Source organism: Bos indicus, chromosome 28 (assembly GCF_029378745.1).
Source record: "Bos indicus isolate NIAB-ARS_2022 breed Sahiwal x Tharparkar chromosome 28, NIAB-ARS_B.indTharparkar_mat_pri_1.0, whole genome shotgun sequence".
Taxonomy (NCBI): Eukaryota; Metazoa; Chordata; class Mammalia; order Artiodactyla; family Bovidae; genus Bos; species Bos indicus.
In genome coordinates, this window is record NC_091787.1 from 38,215,021 (window position 1) to 38,240,094 (window position 25,074).

The window sequence follows — 25,074 nt, forward strand, 5'->3', positions numbered from 1 at the left end:
TTTCCCCTTAAGGCTTCTTGGGTTTAGTTCTTGTCACCATTTAATAACAAGACCACTTTTATTTCTATTAGAGGCCCTGCTGGAGCATGGATGATGAGGGAGGATGGGAATCAGGACCTGGAGCATTCTTTAAGCTCCAGACGGGAATGCCAGAAACGGAAGAACTGAACATCTCTTCTTCTTAGTCTGTCCAAAGATAAAATAGATTCAGCAACTTTTGAACCCTCCTAACCGATATCCTGCAGGCATGGATGGAACCTGGTCTAGAACTCTGAGGATCTGGGGTGCAAATACAGTGCTTGAAGAATCTGAGCAGCCACCTGTGAGGAAATGGCTATGATCAATTTGTTTGTTGGTTTTCTTTCCACCATCAGGACCCTCTCCTCTTGCTGCAGTCCAGGGCAAAGGAGTGGTATGCTCCATAGGAATGCCTTCAGAAGGACACCCCCATCACCCCGAAGTAGGCTGGGTGGACTCGTGGGACCAGCATATCAGCAACTGGAGGAATCAAAGATCCCAGACCAGGATACGATACCTTGCCAAGGGTAGGTCTTAAGAGCAATGGAATTTAGGGCGGGTGAATGCTAGAGTTTTAAATGGAGTTTTTAATGTTCCTTGGGGTTTTATTCACTGATTTCCATCACTAATTGGCTGTTTATGCTTGCTTCCGTCTTTGTTCCACAAAAGAATAGATAAACTATAAAGAATAGATAAAATGGAAGTAGATATTTGGGAAATGTTAGATGGAAAAGAAATGTAACATTAAGAAGTATATAGATATCTAGACTATGTTTTAGTAAAGTTTCTAAAATAACTGGGAATGTGTCTTTGACTTTAAAAACTAGGGATTTCTTAGGAGGACAAAAGTATTCCTTCATCCTTAGGTTTGGGGGGAAAAAAAGGACTTAATTCTCTAATGACTATTGTGGAAAATACCATAAGCAGTTACCGGTAATACAGAAGTAGCATCTGCTCCATAGAGCATTCTTGAACGTGCCTCAGTCAATGCTGACAGCACATTGTCAAGGCACAACTAGCTGAACTCAGATCTCTAGTTTCACTCACAGTGCAGGGGTGGAAAACTGGGCTTGGGACTCAGTGGCTGCTGCCCATCCTTGCAGTGCAAAAAGTGCCCCTTCCTGTGAGTGGGCGTGGACCTGCATGGGCTCATAGAACGGTGAGTGGAGTGGAGAGTGAGTTTTAGACACCACTTACCTAACTGACTAAGCTATCCAACCAAAGATGGCACCCTTATCAAAACTGACAAGCTGGATTACTCCTTGTTTGAATTTGAGAAAGTTTTATCATTTAAGCTTATGTTTTCTAGTCTATACATTGAACAAAATAGTACGAGACTTCCTGAGGATTGTCAGGCAGATTAAAAAGAAATTACATGTGTCAAGAGCTTGTGCCTGACACATAGTAAGCAGAGAAGGGGTACTTGTATTTATTGCCATGGGAACAATTATGGTATTACTACTAATTTCAAGAGCAATGCAATCAGGGTTTACTTCAGAAAGTCTAAGAATCCATTCCTTCACTCAAGCCTGTTGCATCCAGTCTTCTTCTCTCTCTCTGAATAAGCCAGGCTACATTTCTTTGGTCTGGGTGATTTTTCTACCCAGTCTGTAGCAAGTTGGAAGTCAAAGCAGGTTTGAGGTCCCAGATCCTTAACTTTGTCTTTCCCTCTGGGCAGGATATACATGCAACAGTGCCGTGTCTGACAAATCTCGGCCACAGATTTCTGTAGGACGACTAGAAGATAAATAAATAGCTTGTATCTCAATTTTGTAATTGTGAAGCAATTCCAATTGAACTGTAAAATATATCGGTACAGGTCTGGGGTGAGATTTACACATTCAACATAATAGCTAAGTTGGCCAAAATACATAATACAAGTTTCAGGAAGCAGTTTGCATCTCTATTTGCCTCATGGCTGGAAAATGGGCTTGCATTAGCCTATAGCTAATTATGTTTCGTAATTATTTTTCTTCTTCAATCAGTAATAACGTCTGTTACTTAGGTATTCCCCCCAACCCTCTCCCCACTGCCCCAGGATGAATGTTAGAGTGAGAATGAGTGAGGTGAAATCAAGCTCAGAGATGTTGTGAGTGGACAGAGAACTCAGTCCGCGCTTTCTTTCCTCTGCTGGGCACTACCACGGCTATCATTCCAAATGTACCTAAGAGGCTGCTCTGTGACAGGCATAGTGTTGAACCAAACGTACACAAATCTCCAAGGGCCCAGAGATTTCCAGGGCATGTTCAGGCACTGTTTTGCTTTTTAACTCCTGGGGGACTTAACACTTATCCCGCCTGGTGGAGATTTTGTTTTGGTTCAACCGTCATTGGGTTTGGAATATTCTCTTCAATTGGCTGGCCACATGCATTTTCCAATGTGATACGCACCCAGTGTTGATAAATGATGACTCTAAGTCACTGTGTGCTCAGCACAATGAATCTCAAGGAGCAATCTCATTCTCAGTTCTTGAGAATGGCTATTTCCCACTCCTGGGGGACTGACCATCTCACCGGACTGGAAATGGAATTGGTAATAGAATTTCACAGCTAAAAGCCTTTTTCAAATCTGGCCCTTCCCTGGAGGGGGAGTGAATGAGTTTATAAGCGCCATCAGCCATCTGCTGCCATGTGCTGCTCCTGAAGCACATGGGCACTGTCTGCTACTTAGACTGCCCGTGTATATGATGTCTCTCCTTGGCACTAACTTCAGCCCAGCTTGAACCCAGTGTCTGACTTGGTGAAGCCTGAGGAGGGAGTCAGGTGGAAAGGAGCTTCTTCAAGAGCCTTTCCCCTGGTCAGTGGCTTGGTGTCGACTATGGCTAGTGGCTCACAAAGCTCTGAACTGCGTTATGTCAGGCAAATCAAACTGATGGATTCATATACTAAACGGAAAGAGCGAGAATCACAAGAGACTGCTTCCTTCAAAGTAGAAGGGATCTGAAACATACTCATCATCCATCTCACTTAAATAGCAACTTCACAAACTTATATTCAGTTATTCTTCGGGAAGTTTAGAGATGAATGCATGAAAGATAAAAGAATTTCAATGGTGAACCCAAAGATAAGATAGCCCATGTAAAAGAACCATTGAATACCAGCCTTTCTGACCCAATAAACCACGAAACCAGAAAAGGAACGTGAAGAAAAATCTCAGTCATGAATGGCAATGTATACATGTGGAATCTCTAATCGTATGGCTCCAGAGGGAAAATTAGATTCCTTCAATTTAGTCTGTTCATTCTAATGCCATATGCACCAAGAACTGGGTCCTAGAGTCCTCTGGGGAAACACATATTTCTTAGCCTGACCCTTGAATTCCTAGGAATCAAACGAAATGACTAATTGTTGAAATCTTCCCTCTTTAAAAGGAGGCTTTGTTTACATAGCTACAAAGGAAATGGCACGTTGCTTACTTTGCTGAGGGATCATCGGAAGAAGGGCAATCCAAACTGGTACTTTACAGTCAATGAATGATGTGCTTATGGATAGAATGTGACAGTCATTGACTATGATGGAATGTAGAATTCTGAGTATCTTCTAATCAAGAATCACATCTAGAAATTTAACTTAAGCTTCTGGAGAGTAGTGTCACCTCCTACTCAAAGCCCAGTGCTAGAACACTCGCAGCAACTCTAGGAAGAAAGGGAGGACCACCAGTGTGCCTCTACCGATTCATGCAGAGGCATCACTTCAGCGAGTCCTCAGAGCAGCCCCCAGGTCAGCATTACAACCTGACAGTTTTAATTAATGAGAGAATTAAAGTTAGGCTTCCGTGTTTGTCTAAGACTCCAGAGCATATAATGGTGGTGGAAACTGAAATCTTTTCTGATCCAAAACAAAGTCACATTTTGGAGAGTTCTAATAGTTTCAAGTACACCTTCATGTTAGGGCAGCATTTTAGATTTCAGTTGTTGCCAGCGTGTGACCCATACCTGGCTTGTGAGATGACGCAGAAGTCAACTGCAATTCCTTTCTCATCTATCAGCTGCTCTTTAGTCACTAAGTCATGTCCAACTCTTTGTGACCCCATGGACTGTAGCCTGCCAGGCTCCTCTGTCCATGGGATTTTCCATGCAAGAATACTGGAGTGGGTGGCCATTTCCTTCTCCAGAGTATCTTCCTGACTCAGGGATGGAACCCAGGTCTCCTGTATTGGCAGGAGGATTCTTTACCACTGAGCCACCCAGGGCAGCCCACAGGCATATTGGAAGACAGCTCCAAGTCTGGCTTGAATTGCCTTGGATTACTTCTTAGTCATGTCACATTGTGGACTTGTTAAAGCGTCGGTTGACTAAATCCTATAAGATATTTACACCTTTAGCCATTTTTACAAATATGTTCAGATCCAGGTATTAAGAATTGGCATCTGTCACCACTACTTTTCATCCTGTTAGGTTCTGCTCATGGATATACTCTGATGATATCCATATGAAAGATGATTTTATCCTAATAAAATTTCTTGGCCCTGTGCCATTGGTGACTTTGACAGCAGACATTCCCTACCTTCATACACATTAATGGTGCTAAGAAAAGAACACAGAAGCCTCAAAGTTGGCACCTTCCTTCTTGTTGAAATTGATTCATTGATCAGAAACTTTAGGTTCAGATTTTCAGTGATATAACACTAAGGAGAAAGGAGTAAGATCCCCTAGGGAATTTCCTTCTATGTGCCTAGTTTGTGCAGGTAAAGATTTTACATCCCAAAAAAGGCTGGGATGCACTTTGAGATGCCCGCTCATTTAAGGCCTTGATAGTAACAAAATAAAACAACATAGGTTTAACTGCTTTCTCTGCTGCTTTCCAAGAGTATAATTTGGAGCAAGTCATTTGGGTATTCCTTAGTCCAGTTTTTTCATCCATTATATGGTAATAATAATAAACCACAGAGTGTTATAAATCAATAAAGTAATTAGAGGTGAAAGTGCCTTTTGAAGGCTCTGTGTGAATGGTAGCTCTTGTTGTGTTAACTAGGATATTAAAAGACTGTTTACCTTGAAGATCTGGTCATGTAGTCCTGTGTCCATTCCATCAAAATGTATTGATTGCCAACTCCATGTTGGGCACAGTGAGAGAGGATGGAACTGCAACCTAAAGCCATTCCTCATCTTTTTATGCTGTCTGGCAGAAAGACAGAGCTCTAAATTTCTCCGATCTTGTCTTTACAATAAAGGCTTCTATTTAGTATGCAACACACTTCATTGCAATTATTCTTTCCGTGTATAAACATGATTTTTATTTACAATATAATGTAAGACAAGGGGAATGAGATTTATTATACTGAGGGTGAATATGTTTAGATTATGCTTAAATTTTAATTTAAGGTTAAGATTAAGTAAAAATAATTGAGAAATAGGATAAATACTACTGTTCATTTCTGTGAATCTACCATATCTCGGCTCCAATCTTTGGCTTTAGAGAGTTCAGAAGCAATGGATAATTCACCAGCTCTGAACAACCAAGAAGAGGGCCAGCTAGATTCTGGCATATTAAATGACTTGGAATGTCATGATGGCATTCTGGACAAGCCATCGTCACGCACCCATAAACTACCTTCCTTGGCTCCTGAAACCATGTGAGGAACATTACTAGCTTGATTGAGGCCCCATGGAACTTCCCGCATGTTCTTCTTGGGCAGACAGGGGAATTGTATGCCTCTCATCCCATCTTTTAGGCTCTATAAACTGGCAGGAAGGGGGTTCCTATAGAACAGAGTCCATTGGAAATTGGACTAAGTCAGTGTGAAGCAGAGAAACTTAGGACTGTAGTATTTTGATGCTGAAGAGTGGGCTTCCTGACTGCCTCCACCTAGGGTGGCCACAAGGAGTCTACTGGACTAAACCAGGGCTGAGAGGGTGGTCAGGTTGATGGAGTGGAGTAATGCCATTATGGGTTTCCTGTTTGTCACTATGGAAGGGCCACACTCTTACCTGCTCAACCCCCATTTACTTTGTATTCTAGGATAGAGGTCAGGAAGACTATACCCCACCTGCCTATACAGCTGTGGTGTGTTGAAAGATCCCTGGACTTAAAGTAAGAAGATCTGGGTTTGAGTCTCAATCTGTCACTTATTTTCTGTGTGACCTTGGGCAAGTCACTTCACCTATACGAGCTTCAGTTTACTTCTCTGTTTAACTGGGAACATAGTATCCGTCTCATGGGGTTGCTGTGAGAAGTCAGTGAGATGATGCATGTGGAAAGTGCTTTGTTGACTGAATATTGTGGGGCAGGTAGCAGTGTATGTTACACTTTGTTTCTTTTTCAGGTACTCAGCCAATGGTTTAACAACCCAACAAAATGCATCAATAAATATGCAACTGCCTTCAAGAGAGACAAACTCCTATTTTAATAGTTTGGAGCAAAAGGACCTGATGGGATACTCATCCCCAAGGGCCAGTTCTGTGCCCATCATCCCTTCAGTGGGTCTAGAGGAAACCTGCATGCAAATGCCAGGGATTTCTGAAGTCAAAAGCATCAAAAGGTGCAAAAACTCCTACTCTGCTGATATTGTCAATGTGAGTATTCCAGTCAGCGATTGTCTTATAGCAGAACAACAAGAAGTGAAAATATTGCTAGAAACTGTCCAGGAGCAGATTCGAATTCTGACTGATGCCAGGCGGTCAGAAGACTACGAACTGGCCAGCGTAGAGACGGAGGACAGTGCGAGTGAAAACACAGCCTTTCTTCCCCTGAGTCCCACAGCCAAATCAGAACGAGAGGCACAATTTGTCTTAAGAAACGAAATACAAAGAGACCCTGCATTGACCAAGTGACTCGAGATGTAGAAATCTGTGCATTCTATGCTTTGCTCAACAGGAAAGAGAGGAGATTAAATACAAATTATTTATATGCATTAATTTAAGAGCATCTACTTAGAAGAAACCAAATAGTCTATCGCCCTCATATCATAGTGTTTTTTAACAAAATATTTTTTTAAAGGGAAAGAAACGTTTCAGGAGGGATAAAGCTTACAACTAAAGCTTTTGGGTAGAATTCTGAATACAATTTCAGTTAGTCCCAACACTGTCCTCTTTGGCTCTTAGTAGATGTGGGCAATTCAGACCCTCAGCCCCACAGTGCCAGTGGCCTCATAAAAAGTGCTGGCAATTACCCAGTTTCAAAGAGAAAAGATGTATGCTGAGGGCGGACGTGCCAGTGAGCAGGTGGCCCTTGCCATGTGGCTTGCCAATCCCAAACCCTAAATCTCTATCCACTCGACGGCCTCATCACAGGTTATGTCATGTCAACCAATGTAATGTTTTCTACTTACTTTTTGAAGAATGGCACAAAGACTCTGGAAGGAGAGGAATAGAAGATAGAGGGCATCACGGGGCACTCTTAGCCGCTCTTATGTGCCAGCTTCCTCCAAAATTTGAAGGCACAGAATCTCAGAGGGAGGTAGGAAATTACTATAGAAAAAGAGACAAAAACATCACAAATGTCGTGTCACTAAAATCATGCTACTAGAAATGTTTTTCTTTGAGATTGTTTAGGGGCTCCAAAGGAGCATTTCTCGGTGTGTGTGTGTGTGTGTGTGTGTGTGTGTGTGTGTGTACCTGCTCACTCGAGCACCGGTATGCCGTATGCACATATGTTCATTTTGCGTATGTGTGTGCATGTGTGTGTGTATTCAGCTTGCTAAAAATTTGTTCTGAAACATCAGGGAATCTAATATTCAGAAGAAAAAAAAAATTCCCTCGTAGATCTGTTCACTTTAAATTTTTTCCATTAAGTAGAAAGTTCAGTTAGTAAATCAAGGTCACTTGCATGGTGGGGTCCTACAAAACTCTTGACAATGTCTAGACCATTTTCTGATGTGAATCTTTTTGAGAGGAACAACTATTGGCTCATTAATGATATCAGTATTACAAGGAAAGTTGGGGATGGGTACTTATCCTGAGTCATGCGTACTTAAATTATTTATACAAGCCAATGACCAAATTGATGGTTACCCTTTGCTTTCTCATCATCCTCATTACTATTTATTTTATAGAGAGTCTACCATGTGTGGACCGAGACATTGGCTTCTGTGGTTAATATGGAAAGAATAAATTGTTGAAGTCACAAAGCCCAGCCTATTCAGTTCAAAGGAAGTCCCCCAAAGAACAGTAAATTGTGCTGTATGTTCATTTGGAATAAAGCAATATTTTTACCACTGCTAAGGTGAACTGAAACTTCTCCTGAAGATTTGTCTGTTTTATTTACCCTTCTTTTCATGGGGCAATCAAGGAAATTAGTGTTCACATAACCAGTCTTTTTCCAATTATCGGTGGTGTTGAGTTGTTATGTTTACACTGTTTTAAATAAAAAGGCACAGTATTTGAAAGTACATAAAAGATTTCTTTTACTGAAGTTTGGGAAAACTTTGATTAAAATTTCTCTGTGGAAGATGCACATTCCCTTGAAAAGGAATGTAACTCTTTCTGAATCAAATATTGAAGATATACAATTCTTATTTAAGATTAAGCTGTTTCTCTGCAAATTGCTCTTTGAGAATATTCTTTGATAATAGACATAATGTCATAAGGGAAAATAAAGAACATTGTGTTCTTAACACTGTTTACTGGAAACTCAAGTCTCAAATGTTGAAAACATTTTGGTAGAAACACATTTTATATTTAACAAAATGCTTTGTGGTAGTCATTGTTTACTTTGAAAATAGAGGTAATACTGTTAGACTCAAAAGATTATTATACATTTTTAATATCTCAATTATCTAACTTCTCATTTAGAAGCATCATCTTTGGGGAAATTTTGAGAAAGATGGTCTTAATTAACAGGTATATTAAAACCCCATAATTTGCATACCCAATGTGTTATTATATTTAAATTTTTCACAATTATCAAACTCATTGGAAGTCTTCTCAAGTCTGTTGAAGTCAAGCTTGTCTTGGGTTTTTCACTAAAATGTTACCTGTTGCATATCTAAATGAATTCATACAGAATCTACCTAATTAGGAGGTTGTATGTTCTGTATGAAGTTAATATATCATTTACTCTAAGAAGATCAAAGGTTGTCAATCAAACTTAAGTCCTGATCCAACCCTTATTTAGTTAAAGTAGAACCATGTATTCTGTGATTATAAATAGCCTTGTGCGTTCTAAAGGGTATGAACATCAGGCATGTCCACCAGCAGCCCGATGTAAAGTTTAGAGATACAGTTATATCAAAATTGAGAGTGGAGACAGAAACCCTCCAGTAAGAGCAATTATTAAATGACCACTGAAGGTGACCATTATCTCCTTTTGGAATATGAAATTCTCCAATGAAAAGCTTTCAGACTCAAAAAGCACCTCTTTGGGCACCAGCAGACAAGTGCTGATAAGCATCAAGATTCTCAAAGCTGATCTAATGTGGCCAACATCTGGAGACGTCGGTACCCTGTCTTTCAAGCTCACATGCCTACACAGAAGTGTCTATTTCTACATGACACTTTTGACTTTGCTTCATTTTCCCTGTATTTGTTATGAGGGTAGATATTTGGAGATTTGGTAATTGAGTAAGTTGCAATTCATCATTTATTGGAGAATGAATGTTACTCATTACTTTTTCACTCTGAATCATTTCCTGTCTTATTTTATATAAAGTGTATGTTATTCTGATTTGCCAGTGACTTCTATACAATGCTGTTGTTTAAAATATATGAACAATTTTTGCTAATGAGAAATAGTGGAAATTATGTTGGAGTATTGGCATCTAAATTTTCTCTAGTTTTGTTGTGTACATTAAGTGTTCTATGGTTTACACTCTTGTCCAATATCTACCTTGCTATGGGTGAAGGACTAAATATTTGTAGATGGATAAAATCCCCAATGATTTACATTATCTCCAAGTATCAATAGCCAAGTCCTCTAGAGGAGAAATGGTGCAGTTTTTCAGGACTCCACAATTAACTTGTTTGATCATAACATAACAGACCTACCAAACAGAGAACAGAAGGGCCAGGCAGATTTCCAGAGAATGAGCACTGGCTTCTGGACTAACTGACAGGTACGACTTGAGTGGGGCTTCTAAGGCTATCAGCAACTAGCTGTCCACCAGAATACACTTGATGTATGCAGCAGTCACTCACACTTACCTTGCAGTATGGTGCTACAGGAAACCATGACTCCCTGAGTGAGGGGGCGGAAATGGTGATTCCTCTAATTCCAACCCTGTAAACCAGAAAATATTTCCCTTAGACAAGTGCTATGAAACATTTCCCAACTGAGTACATAATATACCTAGGAACACAGCAGGAGGGGTGGGGTTTTTATTTTAGCTTTTGGTATCCAGGAAACATTTTATATATAAAGAGTACTTTTTAAATTATTATTCAATTGTATAGATTCAGTACAGTGTTATTAAATGATGGCATGTCTAGACTATGTCTGTATTTTGGTCTACACAAATTCAGTCTTCATCCAAGAAAGACCAGCACAACGTTTCTGGGCTGTTCTCGATTTTAAATGCATCCCAATGTCATGGGAAATGAGGCCTTTAAATAAGCTTTATCTCTTTCTCTTTTATTCTTTCTTTCCCTTTTAAAGAAATAGCGAGGGTAAAAGAAGAAATTCACTCCTTAAGATCAACATTGTTCTCTCATAATAATCTGTTCCCTACTGTGACTACACACATACATGGATAAGCATATATGTATGTATAAAATATACATGTATTACATTTAGGTGTTTGATTATTTTGGTAGCTTTATTATTTTTGTTTCATTGACAAACATTAAAGTGATCGCCTCATGGAATGCCAATGAAATAAAAACCTTTAGAAATCAGCCAACTTGGCAATGTTTAGGTAACACAGGCATTTTCTAGTTCTTCCTCTTAGGTAAGCAGAAATTTCCTTGAGTTGGAAAAAATTCAGAAGACCGTGGAGGAAAATGTCTGCTAGATTATCTCTTAGAAATGAAGAATAAACTATGGGTATATATGATTATTCTCCCTATAATGTATAAGCTCAAATATATTTTTTATAATTTTAACTATTTAGTTCCGTCAAAGGTGCCTAAACAGGCATCTCTGATGTGTAGTACCCCCTGTATCTAGTGAAGAGTTGTGGTGAGGGCAGAGTGATTGTGGGGAAGCTACGTGTTAATGCTGATTACCCAGTGAAGACACTAGTAGAGATGACCAGACTGAGACATACTTGGCTGCTAGTACTTTAATAACTTAGTCATAAAAACCTGTATTGACTGCACGTGTATTGTTGCCTATGAAAGAATTAATGGTGTGATAACAAATAATTCTTACTGTTGAAAATGAATTAGAAAATCTTTATGTTGGAAGATGACATTGCAAAAGCTTCTACTTTATGTATACATAATAGTAGCTCCATGATCCCATCTTCAAATGAGAAGGACGATCTAGCTCATCTTTAATTTCCAACTGGTTGGAATGTTAGGCAGTCATTCCAACTCAGACATTATGTTATTTGTCTTCTAGTAAGCCTGGTAGGCTGCAGTCCATGGTGTCGCTAAGAGTCGGACACTACTGAGTGACTTCACTTTCACCCTTCACTTTCCCACATTGGAGAAGGAAATGGCAACCGACTCCAGTGTTCTTGCCTGGAGAATCCCAGGGATGGCAGAGCCTGGCGGGCTGCCGTCTATGGGGTCACACAGAGTCGGACACAACTGAAGTGACTTAGCAGCAGCAGCAGCAACACAACCCTTATCATTTTAGCCATCTGGATTGGGAAGATCCCCTGGAAAAGGGAACAGCTACCCACTCCAGTATTGTGGCCTGGAGAACTCTGTGGACTGTACAGTCCATAGGGTCACAAGGAGTTGGACACGCCTGAGCGACTTTCACAGCACCACTCTTTGGAGAGATCATGGCTCTAAGACTCCAAAATTATTGGAATCGTATATTGACTTGTAAATAAGACATTTACAATGTTCCATTTAATTTCCATAGAGAAATAGAATCTCTTGTGGTTGTTTTTAAAGTAAATTTGTGTATGCCAAGTAATAAAGAAGGGATGGCCAAGTGAAAGTTGCTCAGTCATGACTTTCAAAGCCTGAACATCAAATTTGCCCCAGATTTTAAGTCCGAATTTGCTGAAGATTTTTTTAAAAGAAACTGTAAGCTGTGAACCTTTATTGAAGCCAGAGCAAAGGGTTCTACAGAGAAAGCATGAGACCTTGAAGCTGTTCTCCTCTCACAGAAGCCATAACACACACTCATTGCATACACAAGGTTTTTGCTGATATTTTTAATTATTTGCATCTCAAACTTAACATAAACTCTCCAATTAATAGTGAATAAATTCTCTTGAGAATTTCAGAGAATTTATGTTCACATTATAGTTGGAAATAATCCTGTCTTTGGGGGACACAATAGAACATAAAAATGCAGAGTTTACACACATAATGTTGGTTGTAGTCACTGTTCGTGAAAAATCAGTCTCTATTTCCTCTTCCAACCTGAGTAGCATCAATTTTTCCATCTATAATTGTATCTTTTCATTGAGATCTCAACATCTGAATTCCTAAGTATTTTATAAAACAATACAGAATTTTGAAAACTTGAAACAAAAAAATATATGTCTCTTTAAACTCTGTTGGTTTTTAAAGTTATATGGATTCAATGTAGTTGTTTACAAAATTGAAAAAGAAGGGGGAAAGTCCAGCAATTTTTAACTTGTTTTTTAATGTATTTAGAGTTCTGCTAAACTCCTCACATAGCCTTGGAACATTTTACATTGATAATTTTCTTTCTGAAATAAATGTAAGGGCTTAAATCATCACACATACACAGCACAGTACACATAGTGTGTTAAAACTCAATTTTGTACCCCTTTCCTTAGATTTTTTCATTCATAAGTCACCCAAGTATGTGAAACTACAAACTCCTGTGACAGGGAAGACCTTGAACTCAGATGTCTTTTCAAGGAAATACTTACAGCAAGAAAACAGTGATTAACTTTTAAGTTTTGTTCTATACAATCTGCTTTTGAATTTTGTCTTTACCAATAAAAGTCTAGAGAATAGACACATTTGTTCAAGCTGAAAGAAATAAGAGCATGGAAAACTTACCTTATAATCACTATACATTTTCCAGTAGCCAATGTATATATTTTAAAGGTAATTAAAAGGAAATTACTTGGCTCTTTGTTTTTCAAGGATATGGTTGAATACATTAAATCTAAATTAAAAATGAATTCCCTTCTTAATATTTGACCAATCATATTTTAAAGAATGAAAGTCACACAGAGAATACATGCAAAATGTTTAGCAGAATATTTTTAGTTGTTTAAAATAAATTTACCAAAACTGATCTTTTTTGTGCCTGTGCTAATAATTTTGTTTCAAGGAGCACATATGTATGTGTCTCCTTTGACTTTTTCCAAGAAAACATTTCCGAATTATGCCCACCACTGTGTGGGATATGAAGGCTATGGGAAATAATACAAGCTGTATGTCCCTTGACATCCTAGTAAAGTTCCATTTTACATGCACTTTGTTTCCAGGGAGATAAATCATACTGCTTATTAAAAATGAAGACATGAATTTAGTAGTCAGTTTAATAATAATCTTTGACTTCACATAAGTTTTCATCTGTGCAGGAAATCTTTGACTACCATTTCCCTGTTGTCCCTTTTCAACAGCCTTTGATGATGCTGGACACTTAGATTCCCTTAGGTTAGATTCTTACTGCATGTTCCTCTTATCTCACTTCTCTTTTATTAAACAGGGAATTTTTCAGCTAAATGAGACTGTTGTGATTTTGTAGAAAAAATACAGCTTTGTTCTTTTGAGTTGTGTTACTAGGGGGAATAAACTAGGAACATTTTAAATGTGATAATAAGGTTCATGACTTTAACAAATATCTTTTCATATACAGACATACCCAGGGTCCTTTAATTTTCCTAATATTGTTAACAAAATTTTCAACCTACTTGTTTTTACAGCAGTATTTTCCATTTTTTTAAGGGAGAAAGACAAAATCAGCCATTCCATAAAAGAAGAGAACAATAAGTGAAACCAAATAATCATGCTTTAAACAACTGACCAAGATAGAAACCAGTAACAATATTTGTAAAGGTTTCAAATAAAATACTGAGTAAAAATAAAATCTAAGGTTAAAATAATGCAGAGGAATATTGGTTAAATAGTTTGCATCAAAAGGTTTTTTCATAATTCTCCATAAATATACTCTTCTTTGTGTAATAATATTTAATGTTTTAGAACTTTTCTTGGGCATTAATTATACCCATTTAGTATATTCCCTTGTGGCTCAGATGGTAAAGAATCTGCCTGCAATGTGGGAGACTGGGGTTCAATCCCTGGGTTGAGAAGATCCCCTGGAGAAGGAAATGGCAACCCACTCCAGTATTCTTGCCTGGAGAATCCCATGGACAGAGGAGCCTGCTGGGCTACTGTCAATGGGGGGCTACAATCTATGGGGTCGCAAAGAGTTGGACACAACTAAGTGACTAACACTTTCACTTTTAGTATATTTAAATGCGCATATAAGCTGAAAGTCCAGTACTTTGGCCACCTCATGCAAAGAGTTGACTCATTGGAAAAGACCCTGATGTTGGGAGGGATTAGGGGCAGGAGGAGAAGGCGACGACAGAGGATGAGATGGCTGGATGGCATCACTGACTCGATGTACATGAGTCTGAGTGAACTCTGGGAGTTGGTGATGGACAGGGAGGCCTGGCGTGCTGCGATTCATGGGGTCGCAAAGAGTCGGACACGACTGAGTGACTGAACTGATCTGATCTGATACTTAAATGTGAACATTTAAAAATACTGAAATGTCCACTTTGCTATTTCTTCTAACTTAACACAAAGCTTATGAAAATATGCCACAGATCAGATGGAAATTAAATGGGCAGAATTATAAAAAGGAGTTGTTATCTATTAACCTCGCCTTATTTTCCATGAACACCCATTGTCACCTTTCACTGCATGCTCCCACTTTTTAAGGTAAACACAGAAGAAGCCACTGAATCAGATACAGAGGCAGATGCACACATTTTGAAAATTAAAATGTCTGATGCAGATGTAAAGAGTTGTGGTCTTCCTTGGATCCAAATAAAGCTGAAAAGTACTGTATAGCACAGAGTATGAGAAATGGCAAATTATTTTTATTTTTAAAAAAGTAATTTGTCCTGCAGTGTCCATGCATTCCAGCTTAAAAAAAAAACAACAAAAACTGAATAAGCATCACTGGGTGTCTTTTCACCAGTTAAATAGAAGAGCCAGACACGATCCCACAAACTTTTATACAACAGAAAGATTTAACTAATAAATTTCTCTTTGCTTTTCTTACTTTAAAAAATAATGTTACTGAATTTGTGAAAAATAAGGAAATAATATGGCATGGATTCAACTATGCTAAGACCAAAATTAGTAGTGTCTTTACATATTTTCTTCTCATTTTCTATATATATATATATGCATATTTCACAGATTTATTTTCCTACTATGGTTTATTATAACTTAAAAATAGTAATATCATACTGAACCATGGTAATTCATTGTAAACATTTAAAGCCTACAGGAATTTTAATTTGTTCTATTAGGACTTATTTAGATATTCTGTTATACTATTTGATATTTAAATTGCTCCATTCATTCACTACCATAAGTAATTCTACAATTAATATTAAAATATATATTATACTTCCTTTCTTTTGGAAGTAAACTGTAGATCCATAACAAGTGCCATAGGTCTATATATACTCATAATTGTAAGTAATGCTTATCCATAGGTTAGTATGTGCATTTTTTCATAGGGGAAGGCAGTTTATAACTAAAAATTTTGTAAGACTAGTAAGGATATATTTGTGAACTTGACTGGTTAAGAATAATTTTTTTGGTTACACATTGTAAGAAATTGTATGGCTAGGTCAATAAGCATGACTTTTTCTTTTGCTGTTTTTTTCCTTTTGTTTTTTCAGAGCAACTTTTGGTTCATAGTAAAACTGAGATGAAGGTACAGAGATTTCCCATATACCTCCTGTCCCCGCAAATTCAAAGCCTTTCCCCTCATCAACCACCAGAGCAGTACATTGCTTACAACAGAAGAACCTACATGCACACATCACAGTCACACAGTCTTCATGGTTTATATCATGGTTCACTCTTGGTATTGTACATTCTATGGGCTTCAACAAACATATAATGACATATATTCACTATCTGGCTCAGTGGGTAAAGAATCTGCCTGAAATGCAGGAGACACAGGAGACAAGGGTTTGGTCCCTAGGTCAGGAAGATCACCTAGAAAAGAAAATGACAACCTACTCCAGTATTCTTGCCTGAAAAATCCCATGGACTGAAGACCCCAGTGGGCTACAGTCCAAAGGATGGCAAAAAGTCAGACACACACATTCACTATCATCATGTTTATTAAACAGAGCATTTCACTGAAAATCCTCTGTTCTATACCTATTCATTCCTCCCTCGTCTCCCACTCCTAAGCAACCACTGATGTTTATACTATCACCATGGTTCTACCTTTTAGTATGGCCACTTTGAAAGTTTATTTTAGACATTACTCAGTTGATTCCTGGAAGTGGTTATTATTGGGTTGGCCAAAATGTAAGATGGAACAAACAAAAAACCCCAATGAACTTTTTGGCCAACCCAATACATACAGTTTTAACATCACTTGAATTTTTATTTTCTTATTTGACCTATCAATATAATTGTAATTGGTTTAGATCTGATAAGAAATTAATCATTTTAATGAAGTTGAATTTTAACTTTTGATTAGAAAAATTGTTACATGCTCACACATAAAATATATAAGAAGAAAGAAACACCACAGGAGGTAGCCACTATTAACATTTGATTATATTTCCTTCCAGTATTTTTAATCGAATATATACATTCCATATGTGATTTTAAAAGCTGAAGGCATCTAATATTTAAAGTATTTTGTCCTGATTTATTGATTTCACATATGGTCTCTAATAACTTCCTCAGTTTGTAAAGTATCTTTACACATGACATTTTTAATGGTTATACAAGCCATTCTATGGATGAAACTCGTTCATATTTTCAAAAAGATTTTTAAATATTTATCATATATATATTATTTAATTGAGTTTCAAATGTTTACCTACCTTTGACTTTTGCCAGTGTTTCAATATTATACATACTCATATATGCATTAACAACTTTTTGGTATTAGCATATTTCTATGTATAGATAGAGATACTGAGTTCTCTCACAGAATTAGTTCTATTTTTTGTAGCAGCCTCCTTGGTGGATTTTAACTATCAAAATCATAATATTTTGCTAATATAAACAGCTGGATAAAAAGACATAAGCCCTAGAGAAAACTCTATATATATGTGACTATATTCATATCTCCCAATCCACACTCAAAAAAGTGAGGGTTAATGGAGATGATTTAAAAACTGCCATCAGCTTTGGGACCTGGGAGGAGTGACATAAAATAAAAGCACACCATTATAAAGAATTGAGAATATACCAGGCACTAGGTTTCTTACATATGTTAAGTTATTTAGTCTTCATAATAACCCTGTGAAGTAGATATGAGTATGTATGAGTATGATCCCCATTTTAAAGATGAGGAAACAAAGGCACAGAGATGTTAAGAAACTTACCCAAGGGTTCCCAGATAACAAATTATACAGGGCTGGATTTCAAACCAGGGTTCTTAAAGAGTTACCTTTTATTTCCTAAACTTCTATCATAATATTCCTTGAAGAGTTTCTGATAATCATAGTCCAAGTGTCCAGGATAGGGTAGACTCTCCAAGCCTAAGTGAGGATGATCCTGACTCTCATTCACCAACCCAGATGGGCTATCACTAGTGCTAAAAATGAGGACAAAGCGTAGAACTAATGAATGGGAGCTGCACCCAATTTTGTGCATTGTTTGAAATTCTCATATATGAAGTGATCAGATATTTAGCAAAATTGCTATTTCTCATCCTAAATATATCTCATCCCAAACATTCCTATTAGTGCCAGGAAAGAGGCCAGAAGGACCATACACATTGCCCTGGCCATACCCACTCTATTCATCAAGTGAAGAATGTGTACAAAATGGTGATTCTCAGGTCATCTGCTTCAACAAAGCAAGAGTTAGTGTGTCAGTGTGTGACAGCACTGTCCTGTCCATCCACTTCAAGAGACCACACCATGGAAATTATAAATGTGTTTATGTTTGCCTACCAGATACTTTATGCAATTCAGGATACAACGTGACACCAAGATAAGGGAAGTCCCACTTTGGGTGTCTCCACCTTCCTCTGTTAAATCCAGATCCAGTGGCTGCTGAAGCCAGAAAGGGCTTAAGGTGGATTGTATGTGATTAATATAAAAAACAAGCATTCATTCAGTCTGTCTCATACACCAACCATTATAGGGCAGAGACAAGCCTGAGAGGAACCTCTGTGTCGTCAAGGCAGAGAATTCACAAATATCTCAACAGGAGCATTGTGAAGCAATTTGTAGAGAAAAACAAAGGCCAAACATACAGCTTTTAATAGGCAGAGGTCATGACTGTTTTCAAAATAAGATTTGTTCTACTGTTACACCTTAGAAATTATCCAAATGATAAGAAAATTTACAGTTAGAAATGAGATAAAAGACTAAGGGTTATGGCAGAGAATCAATAAAAGGGAAAACACATTATAAAGAAAGTTAAGGGAAAAAAAGTTGTTTAAAGAAATAGTACAGAACTGAAAACTAAGAATTGTTAAATAGGAAAATACCAATGTAAAAACTGTATTGGAATAAAAAAACACAAAAAGCTACTTTCCTACTCTTTCTAAGATACTTTTGTTAAAGCTTTGGAACAAATAAACAGTTGGAAAGTAACATTTTTAAATGTTAAAAAAAAAAGTAAACAAAAATAATTCTATTCTTCTAAAGAACAAGTGTCAAAGAGGAAATAAAAGTTTCAGTGAAAGAAAATTTAGAATATAGAAAGCAAGACATAAAAAGTATTTAAAACCAGCCAAAGTTGGACTCAGTAGTATCTGCAGAATCTTAGATGAGTTCAACACTAAACAAGAAATATGTATTTTAAATTAAGAATTCAACTGAGAAGATTAGAAAATAATATAATGTACATTTTAAAATAAAACATTTTCCATAAATGTTTGGATCACAAAATCTTTTCCTCTCCCTAAGTACCTTTGACCTCTCATTAATGTTTGGCAGAACTGTCTTTGGCAAACTGCTATTTTCAATGTCACTTATAAATAAATATGCAAAAAAATCCAAATAAAATGCTTGCAAATGGATTATACTCATATAATAAAAATTACCATAATGTCATAAGGTTTATTTCAGCAATTTAAATTTATTTTAATATTATCATATTTAGTAATCATGATGAAAAAAATCATAGAAAATAAATCAGATATGACTCAATTTATATTCCTAAAAAAATATTTTTTTAATTAAGGGGAAAAACTTCCTTAACAATGAAAAAATCAGTGGTCAATATTAGACACAGCAATTAAACATTAGATTCATCTTCCTTGAAAAACAAGGTCACTCTCACTATTATTACTATTAACTGAGCTGACATATATAAACATTATCTAGCAATAAGAATAAAAAAAGAAAATAGATATAAATATGGCAAAGGAACATCACAAGAATCAGAAAACAATTCAAGAATCAACAGAATGATACTATAAGCAATTTCAGTTACAAGCCTATAAACAGAATATATGGATAGGAAAAATAAGCTAAAGATCCAATGTGCAATATTAATGTAAATATACATTACCTTGAAATAAATCTAAGGGAACTACCGAATAAAATAGCAATTAATATTTAAATAAAATGGGAATATAATTTTTCTCTTCATGGGAAAACTCCATAGTTTAAACTTCTCAAGAATTCCTAGTTTCATTTATAAATATAATGCAATCACATAAAAAACATACCAGGAATATTTTGAAGAATACATGAATGACAATAGCCCAAAGCAGTTTGGAAGAATAAACTATATGGAAAGAATAGGGCCAGTTTATTATAAAATCAAATATGTTATAATGGTACAATTATTAAACCTATTGTGTTTATGCAGGTATAGAGAGAAGAGAAACATTATCAACAGACCAGAAACGAACTTCTAAATTAAAAAAAAAAAAAAAGAAGAATAGAAATGAAGGGCATTTTACATTATAAATTCACTTTGTTCAAGAAATGTTGCTAGAAAATTGGCTAATTTAAAAAAGGGAAATATAGGTTCTTACCTCATAAACATACTATAATAACATACTGATGAAATATAGAGTTACATGTAATAGATAAAACCATGAAAGACCTAAAAGAAATGTAGTGGACCAAGAATTTTCCAGGAATGAAAGCAAAGAGGAAATGCCAAATTGGATTATATATACAGAATACAATTTTAAATGGATATTTATAAAAATATGAAGTATATGATGAAATTAGGATAGTATTTGTGATATATGTTATGAAAGTTTAAATAAAGAGCTCTTAAAATAAGAAAACACCCAAATATTAACTGATTATTTCAACAAATCTTAACTGCATGTCTACCTTTTACTAGGTAGTGTTCTAGAATGTAGCAGTGAATAAAATGACAAAGCGTGATGCTTCAGTGAGGACAAAATAAAATGGAAATAAGAGCTAATGGACAGAACATGAATATCTGCATAACCATCCACCCAACCACATACACACACAGAAAGAATTGCAGTGTGTTTGTGACAGCTTTTATGGCTGAAATATTTCATAATAGAAGTTATATACAGATAATTATTTGAGGGTTCATATATAAGAATGTTTACTAGAGCCTTTATTTAAAATAGGAAATAATAAAGTCAAATGGTCAAACAAATCATGATATATATAATGATGAAATTCTATTAAATCCTATAAAGTTGAAATACTCTCAGATATTTTTCCCAGTATTACAGTGAATTAGGTTATTGGATGAAAGTGAATTATAATTTTATAACAAATAATAAATTTATATACCCAGTGTTTCTTCCTATATTTTTCCTACAGATATGCATACATACATGACTATAACAAAAATAAAAGCAATTGAAAGATAGCCCAAAATGCAGCTATGGAGAATGCTTAATTAAATTATAATAGTAAATGGACAATGTTGAATTAGTAAATACTGTACTTTCAGAGAATATTGATTGCTTTAGAAAATGTCCTCAATATAAGCTATTGGAAGGAAATATTAAAATATTAAGAATGGTTATATCTGTGTGGTAAGATGTTGAGAATTTTATACAATTTTCAACATGTTCTATTTTTTTATAATGGATAATGTTTTACTTTTATATTCAGATGTTAAAAATAACTTTCAACAGTCTAATTTATGAAACCCAATTCAGTGTTTTGTAAAAAGTAATGAATGACTTTGCCTCCTATCCTTACAGTCCTAATTAGTACATTGTTTTATGATGTTTTCTTTGACTGGATTTGCCTTTTAGTTTTGGGCATGCCGCTTTGGTTTGATTAACTGGGGCTTCTGTTCTGCTTCTCTGCATCACAATTGAGTGTTTGTTGTGGAGGAGGCAAAAATAAGCAGGACAATATTATTATATTCTCCCCCGAGGCTTCCTATTTTCCAGAGATTAGACGTATTTGCTCAACAGCACCAAGTCACTGTAACAATTTCTCTCTCATTTCCCTTAAACCTGGGGGCAAATGGCAACTTCCTTGTCTGTCACTTTCCATCTCAGGAAGCGTAGGCATATTTTTCTGTTATTTAAAACTTGACAGATAACTCCCAGCATCAAATCATCCATGAAAACTGTTGGCCTCTAGCAAAGAAAGAGCAGTGTAAGCTTTCAATATTCTGTAATAGTTGCTCAGAATGGATTTAGGTTGGTTCAAAGATTTCTTTAAAATCATAGGTGATACTGAGCTGGTTTGCAGAATTTTGTTTGTCATTAATAAAATGACATTAATAATTACTGCTCCTTGGAGCAAAGGTAAAATGTGTATATCTGTCCTTTGATAACATGATGTCTGATTACAGAGAAAGCAAAGAGGGAGTCAATCGTTAAGCAATGCAGCCCATGTAACATGAGAGATAAAACCTTGTCCTGCCAACTACAGTGTTTTTTGTGTGGTGAGGAAGAATACTGCCTCATCCTGTGAGCCCATGCACTTCCCCCTTGAAAACAGTGGTGACTGAGTCTTTCCTTTGTAGAGAGACTGGGGGGACAGAGCGGGTTAGATAATTCTCCACACAGACGTCCCCGACGTGTACACACGTTCATGTGTTTTCAACCTCCTTTCCCGCTCTCCCTTTCTTAGACATCTATTAAGGGCTTGCTGGGCTTCTCGGGTGGTGCTAGCGGTAAAGAACCCGCCTGCTAATGCAGGAGATGGAAAGAGGCAAGTTTGATCTCCGGGTTAGGAAGATCCTCTGGAGGTGGGCATGGCAACCCACTCCAGTATTCTTGCCTGGAGAATCCCCATGGACAGAGGAGCCTGGCGGGTTACAGTCCACAGGGTCACAAAGATTCAGACATGACTGAAGCGACTCGGCATGCCCAAATGCTTACTCTGTGTGAGAGCAGTTCTAAAAGCATGACACAGTGGCAAAACAAGCAGACAAGGTCCTTACTTTTCCTGAGCTAGAGTTCTGTGAAGAAGACAGACAACAAATAAGAAATTAAATAATCTAAACTCAGTTTGTGCTTTAAAAACCTAAGGGAATAAGGAGTGGATGAGTGGGAAAGGAGGGGAGGGAGCTATTTTAGATTGGGTAACTGGAAAAACACCTTTGAGACGATTCTGCATGTATCCAAATAGGACTGAATACTGAAAAGGAGTCACCCAAAGACCTGGACAAGGATGATGCAAGTAGAAGAAGTGGCAAATGTGAGGCTCTGAGGTGGGAGACAGGTTAACATGTTGGAGCAGGAGCAGAGAGGTCAGAGTGCCTGCAACAGAGTTAGGCAGGATGAGCGCAAGGTGATGATCAGAGAGGACAGGCTGCCTGAGCCAGGTCATATTGGGTCTAAGACAGGGTATGGAGTTTTGATTTTAACTTAAGTGCAATGATGCACTTAAGAGAGTCATGAAGACGGGGAGTCTGTTCAGGTTTTCTTTAAAAAGATGGCTCGGGCTATGGTGTAGAAAACTGTTTCAAGGTGGTAAGAATAGAGTTCATGGTGAAAGGACAATGGAAAATAACACTGGTGAGAGACGACAATTGGCTGGATTGGGGTGTGTGATAACAATTACAGAAAGACTGGGAAAAAATGATGATTCATTTAGTATTTTACATTTATAGTGAGATTTCTCATGTTTACCTCTAATAATCTTTAAAGTTCTTTCCAACACTAAAAATCTAAAGGTTAATGATTTATGATCTTAGGAGAATTCAACAATAACTTTTCATTTTCTAAAATCATTATTATATATTTGATAGTAGAACTGTACTCTGTACATCTATCTCAGAACATATCCATTTTAAAATGTTTTCAGATTTTTAATTTCAGAGAATTACTCCATGAATATTAGGCATCTTTGCTGTTTCAGATACTAGAGATCAATTTTAGATTGGAATTAGTTGGTTTTAATTTATATATCAAATTGTGCTTTCAATCCCATACTCCCTGGAGCTAGAATACATGGCTGTCTTCTGAGCCAGGATAAGTCTGAAGTGGTGATAATCTGTGTAAGAGAGCTGACTGTTGTGATATGGGTAATAAATATTGAGGAGCAAAATTTCAGATTCCTTCCTTATTGTTCTAAACAACTGATGCTTTGCAAAATTATATGATGATCTTTTAAATTGTAACCAACATTTATTCCTTCAACAATTTGGTAACATTGGTTAATAAAATAGAAATCGTCCCAAATCTTCACTGCTTATAGTAATTTTCTGAGACAAAAAAACAATAATAATAATAAACAAATGTGTGTGTAAATGTGTGTGGGTGTGGACAAGCGTCATGAAGGATATGAATGGACCATGATGGCACACAGCAGGGATGATTTGGCACCCACTTACGAAGATGGTTATGGAAGTCCTCTCTCGGGAGGACATATGTAAGTCCACACATGCTTTAGCCGTGTGAGATAGAGTGGGTGCAACATTCCAGGCAGGGGGGAATTATGTCCACAAAACTTCTTAGCTAGCAAGTCTTTAGCAGTTCACAGAAGAGAAAGAAGGCCAAGGAAGCTACAGCCGAATAGGTAAGTGAACCTTTGAAGAGAAGTCAGGAGTTAGATCAGAGTAGAGATGGGATTGGTATTGAAACTTTCTAAATCCTGTGCTTGTCCCTGCTATTCCTTTCATAGTTCCCAACTCAGACAGCATCTCAGCTACCTGGGAATTAACAGTGGGTTAAGAAGTCAATAATCTCCTTTGAGTATTTACACTAAGATGGGTTCCAAAACAGGAAAATTGTTTCGACTCTATGTTAGAATGGTGGTAAATTTGAATAGAAATAAGTCTTTTAAATAAAGGATCGCCTTAAGCGACTGCATTAATTACTGCCATCAGAACCATTAAGGTGACTAAAAACTTGTTTATACAAATGGATGTACAGGGAGCATTTTTTTTATTTCCTAAATATCTGCTCATTAGTTTTCAGAGGAAGCAGAAATGGTTCCAGATATTCTTTGTAAACAAAAGTTGGAAAGAAATAGCTACTGAAATTGTATTAAATACCTACTTTATAACAGTACTAAAAAAGGGGGGCAAATTATTCATAGGTTAATTAATTTGTGTCACCTTGAGGGAACTGTTATAAACTCATCAGCAAAATATGTGATTATAGCAAGTGAAAGTCACCTGTTAGGAGAACATCAGGCGTTTTGTTTTTGAGATCCAGACTTCCTTTTTTCCCTCGAATAGAATTTTCAGAATCCTGTCCTCTGAAGGGACTGGGATGACTTTCCAGGGGATGGTGGGCAGATGTTGAAAGCTTTGATGGTGGAGGGAGAGGATGCAATCTGAGAAAATGTTTTCAGATTAGAAGGCAGGCAGGATTTTGTGGGTGCATGGAGGCAGCAGAGTACCCCGCAGGAGTCAGGATCAGTCAAATGAAAGCTGCTGGCTGTCTATTTGTTCAGCTCTCGGCTTGGGTGTCCAGTACATCA

The 25,074-nt window shown here is 36.9% G+C and overlaps 1 protein-coding gene and 1 long non-coding RNA gene across 4 annotated transcripts in view; one reads left to right on the top strand and one right to left on the bottom strand.

Moving 5' to 3' along the window:
• Positions 1–8,185, top strand: part of NRG3 (neuregulin 3) — a 1,237,239-nt gene extending 1,229,054 nt beyond the window's left edge. For 2 of the 3 annotated variants that reach the window (XM_019953669.2, XM_070782243.1), the window contains exons 8-9: positions 375–545; positions 6,283–8,185. In XM_019953669.2, coding sequence (XP_019809228.2) covers positions 375–545; positions 6,283–6,790 — 679 coding nt within the window. In that variant the 3' untranslated portion in view covers positions 6,791–8,185. Of the gene's footprint in view, positions 1–374; positions 546–5,978; positions 6,051–6,282 lie in introns of all 3 variants that reach the window. The other variant, XM_070782242.1, reaches the window with a different exon arrangement.
• Positions 542–25,074, bottom strand: LOC139180422 (uncharacterized). Its single transcript, XR_011564671.1, has 5 exons — positions 24,767–25,074; positions 10,097–10,172; positions 7,288–7,426; positions 5,012–5,138; positions 542–1,755 (listed from the first exon to the last, which is right to left on the bottom strand). It is a non-coding gene; the product is annotated as an uncharacterized lncRNA (long non-coding RNA).